We start from the raw sequence: 4,924 nt of genomic DNA, 5'->3' as shown, positions 1-4,924 counted from the left end.
CCCTTCCAAGGCGGAATCCCTCCGGGTGGTGGGATGATGTGCAATCCCAACTTCTGGCCGATGATGAAGGGCGGGCCCATGCGCATGGGGGCGCCGCACAGTTCGCAGCCACTGCCGGCGTCCATGGGCGGGCCCGGGGCCGGCTTCAAATCCTCACAGGGCTTTGTGATGCCGAGCACGGCAGACCCCAACTATGCGCAGCAGTTCCACAACTTCCAGCAGCAGCTGTACGCGACGGGGACCAGGTCGCAGGCTCAGCCCGGCCCGCATTATCCCGGGTAAGCCAGGATTGATACTAGTGTTTTTCTTTCATCGTACATTGCTTACTTGTACTTGTAGCTTTAATCAATTAAGCCTTTCTCCTCCCCCAGAATGATCTGAATTGAGGACACATTTAAACTGTGTACATTTAAATTCAAATCATAATTCCTCAGTGTTGGATGACAAATTCAGTAGTCAGCCGCGTGCCTAGATTCGAGCGCCAAGCTTGGTGCTCTGTTATTCTAGATCTTACATTTACACACTCAAGTTACTATACCACTCATTAATAATTTTTTATCAAAATTCAAGAGGTTTGCGCTCGAAAACACAGGAATTTCATCAAAATATACTGCTCAATAATTATGACTTGATCTTCATTACGGAAAGTTGGTTGGTTGATAGTATCCGAGATGAGGAATTATTTGATAATCGCTATTCTGTTTACAGAAATGATAGAGATATACACCGCACTAGTAAATCAACTGGCGGAGGCGTACTCATAGGAATTAAAAAAGAATTTTTTGTTACCCCCCGCTCTTGGAAATCAGACGCTGAGGATATCTGGATAACTGTCAATACATCAAAATCGAATCGTCATTGTTATAATATTCATATGTGCTGCGTGTATTTACCTAGCGTCGGTCCAAAATTAACATCATCAGAAAGATTAGCATTATTTACTAGTCATACCAATACTATTTCTGACTTAACAATCCGTTTTCCCAATGACAAGTTTTTAATCATTGGCGACTATAACATGCCCAATATCGAATGGAATAATCAACAAATGCCAAGTAATAGAGATCAATGTGCACTCGCGTTACTTAACTGCTTATCTTTTGCAAATTTAACCCAATTTAACCATTTACCTAACAAATTCGGTCGAATTCTGGACCTCGTCTTCTGTAACACTTCAGTTAATGTGTCGCTTGCCGACCACCCATTAGTTAAAGAAGATGCTCATCATAAATCATTGATTGTAGAACTAGAATTTCCATCCACTATTGCAACCCTCTCAACTCCTCGAACAATAAAATTATTCCATAAAGCAGATTATGCAGAGATCAATGAGAGACTGAAAGAAACCGACTGGTCAACCGTTATAAATGCACCGGATGTAAATACAGCGTTAAATTCGTTTTATGTTATAATTGAACAGATTATCGAAGTGTTTATTCCTAAGAAAGTTGTAAAATCTGGAAAATAAAATAGTTTTACCTACCAATAAAACTTATATTATGTACCTAACCTCATTTAAAACCTTTATAGAGAGAAGCATTCTCAAATTCCCTTTCGCGTGGCACTTTCCCGCTCTTTTTCAGCACCTTATGTTGGACAAGTGGTCACCAGATGCTACACAAAAGTAAAGCGTCCCCTATGCGACTTTTGTTTACGGCATTCTTTCTCATTAGTTCTCACCAGGCAGTGATTGCCTAGGTTTTAAATGAGGTTAGGTACATAATATAAGTTTTATTGGTAGGTAAAACTATTTTATTATGTAGCCTGAACCGTCATTTAAAACCTTTATTGAGATCTGTTTGTTATCGACTGGTGACCACTAACGCTAATGTGATCTATTATAATACGTCAAAAACTGGAATACCTACTCACGTGTTACAGTGGGTGGAATAGGGAGGCTACAGACAATGCCCTATTTACCTCTAGGGGAGTATTAACTTCCCTTCTGTAGAATTTGGCAAAGGTGTCCCGGCTCCTCCAGTTCCCTCGAGCCAGGATGTCATCCAATCTAAAATTATCCAGCCAGTTAAGTGACGCCACTGCTGCCCGTACACTTCCCGGGGCAGCTGTGATCTTAGCTTCTTCTAGAATTGTTTTGACCCAACGGGCGATGACTGTTCTTGAAGCTGCCTTAACTGCTCCCGATGTAGTGATGAAGAGTTCTGTTAAATTCTGCTTTGTTTCCCTCCGTTCTTTGGAGGTTTCAATCAGTTTCTTAATCCAGTATGCTGGGTCTATATTTGGCTGATTTCCGTTTCTCAACCTCCAACCTGACTGTTGGTATGTAGCAGAGTCAGTTTTGGATCCGAAAACTGGCCATAACGAGACCCCTTCCTCATTTATGAATAGTTTGTCTGGCGAACACTGTAACAAGGTCAGGTCATGCACTCTTCGTCCCGAAGCTAACAAAAGTAAAGTCGCTGCCCTTCTCGAGACTTCAAAGAGACTCAACTTTTTGGGTGGGTTAGCTTCTAACCAGGTCAACACCATTCTGGGATCCCAGATAGGAGGCTTAGACAGTTTAGGATGCTTTAATGCTGCGGCTTTGAGAACTTGTCTGACTAGAGGGTGTGAGCTTAGGTTTCCTTCTTCCGGGCTACTGAAAGTTGTTACTACCGATTTATGGAGTCGAATTGTGCTGGGAGAAAAATTGTCTTCTAAACTAAGATCTGTTAAAAATCTTGCCAGGTTACTTCCTGTAGGGACATTCGGGTTTACCCCGTGATTTAATGCCCACTTTTGCCACCTAAGCCATGCCGGTTTATATGTTTTAAGTGTGGATTCTCTCCAACCTGACTTTAAAAATTCTTTCTGTTTGTCCGACCAATCTGTTAATGACTGACTCCACCCCGGCACTTCCACACCTCCAAAATAAAATCCTCTACTTGTGGAGGGGGTTTCAAGGTTCTGGTGTCTATCAGCACTTCTGTCAGGTTCATTATGGTGAAAGGAGGGCTCGTCGCTCGACTTTTCAAGTCTGGTCTCCAGAATACTTTCTTCCATCTCGGGGCTACAATCAGGTATAGGCCCTTGGCCCGGTTGAGGTGTGCGAGAACTCTCGGCATGAGGCACGGAGGGGGGAACACCCAAGCTAGAGGAAAATCCCACTCTCGAGTCCAAGCGTTGACAAAACTTGCCTCTTTGTCGAATACATTTAGGGACACATAATCTTCTACAACGTGAGCTGTCTCCGATGCAAACAGGTCTATAGTTGGTCTCCCCCATTTTGCAAAAATCAATTTTGTTGCTGCTGGTAAAAGATGCCACTCCGGAGGTTCGCGTTTTCTGGAGAGTTGATCTGCCACCTCGTTGAACCTTCCTGGTAGGTAGTGAGCAGACAGTGAAATGCGATACGTGTCTGTCATCTGAAGGACTTGACGAGTCGCTTCGAGCAATGTCTTGGATCGTGTGCCGCCTTCGTTGCGAAGGTACGCAACCACCGATTTGTTGTCTGACTGGATCAGGAGACCCGAGTCTGACAGCTCTGGCCCGTGAGGAGTAAGTGCTGCCAGCACGGCGAGCATTTCCTTGACATTGCTGTGGAGAGGTTGCTGTGTTTGGGACCAAGCTCCACTCAATCTGAGGTCGTCTAGCTGCGCACCCCATCCCCAGTCCGAGGCGTCGGTCGTGAGGGTATGACGAATCACTGCTTGATGCATTGGTGACCACGTCTGCAGGGACCTGCTCCACCATCTCAGCTCCTCTATCGCTGTTCGAGGAATGGGATGGAGTCGTCTCGGTTTGAATGCAGGCAGCTTGCGACTGGCACACTGTAACATGCGAAGGTTAAGCCTGCCTCTATGAATGGCGAAACTAGCAAAATTGAGGGTACCCAAGAGGCTCTGGGCCTGCTCAAGTGACCACCTTCCTAGATTAATGTATTGTTTCAGTAAATTTGTTATTTTCGCTATTTTAGTTTGCGGGAGGCCTTTTAAGCCGTCCCTTGAATTCCATGAAATTCCCAAATATTCAATTTTCTGAACTGGACACAGAGTGGATTTACTGAATTGTATTATCCACCCAAGAGTTTGTAACATTGAAATAGTTTCGAATGTATGCATTTTCAATATATTTTCATTTTGATGTACTATCAAAAAATCATCTAGGTAAACAATTATTCTGAGACCTTTGTCTCTTAATTTTTGCGCTATCCAATTGGTAAGTGAAGCAAAAACCTTTGGAGCTGAGGCTAGTCCAAAAGGCAAACATGTCATTTGAAGCAGTTCTCCATTAAAAATCAGTCTCAAAAAACGGCGATGATTCTCATGAATTGGAAGGTGAAAGTAGGCTTGAGAAAGGTCCACTTTAACCATCCAGTCGCCTGGTTGAATAAATGTTGCAACCTTATTAACATTAATAAGTCTGAATTTGCTAATAGCTAAGAAATTGTTCAAACGACGAAGGTTGAAGACCGGCCTAAATGACCCGTCTTGCTTCGGTATGAGAAACATCCGTGACAGAAAGGAAGGCGATATTGAAGCTGATTCCAATATCTTTTCCTTTTTCATTTTGTCTATTTGTCGTGTCATTTCGTCTGTGATTTGGGTTTTATAAGTTGAGCTTACCGTGTCTGCCACTATACTTAGAGGGGGTTTCTGCCGAAAGGGTAGCTTGTACCCTCGCAACATGGTTAGCAGTGCTGGTGGTGCTTCTAATTCTTCCCATTTGCTTATGAAGTGCTGCAATTGCCCCCCCTGAAACGCCTTCTCCGGATAGTCATAGCCTATCCTTGTTGCCAAAATTCCTTCTTGGTTTGGCTGGTCCCCTCTTGTCCGCACCTCTTGCATCTTGATTAGATCGCCCTCCGCGGGGGGCTTTGTTGTCTCGGAAGGGCTTGTTGTCCCGAAACGTCCTGCTTTCCCGAAAGGGCCTGCTCTCACGAAAAGGCTTCCTCACTGGCACTTTCTTGGGCATCTGCGAGCTG

General features: G+C 44.1%; 1 protein-coding gene across 1 annotated transcript; it reads right to left on the bottom strand.

Annotated features, from left to right (window-relative positions):
• Window positions 1-2,696: 2,696 nt before the first annotated feature.
• On the bottom strand, window positions 2,697-4,924 carry LOC149408930 (uncharacterized). Its single transcript, XM_089650304.1, has 2 exons — window positions 4,566-4,924; window positions 2,697-3,770 (listed from the first exon to the last, which is right to left on the bottom strand). The coding sequence occupies exons 1-2, from the start codon at window positions 4,785-4,787 to the stop codon at window positions 2,832-2,834; spliced, it is 1,161 nt and encodes a 386-aa protein (XP_089506430.1). The 5' UTR covers window positions 4,788-4,924; the 3' UTR covers window positions 2,697-2,831.

The sequence above is a fragment of the Hesperophylax consimilis genome, unplaced genomic scaffold (assembly GCF_061612785.1).
Source record: "Hesperophylax consimilis isolate HC1 unplaced genomic scaffold, BYU_Hcon_1.0 scaffold_41, whole genome shotgun sequence".
NCBI lineage: Eukaryota > Metazoa > Arthropoda > Insecta > Trichoptera > Limnephilidae > Hesperophylax > Hesperophylax consimilis.
The sequence above is the reverse complement of the archived record's forward strand: the minus strand, read 5'-3'. Positions and strand labels throughout refer to the sequence as shown.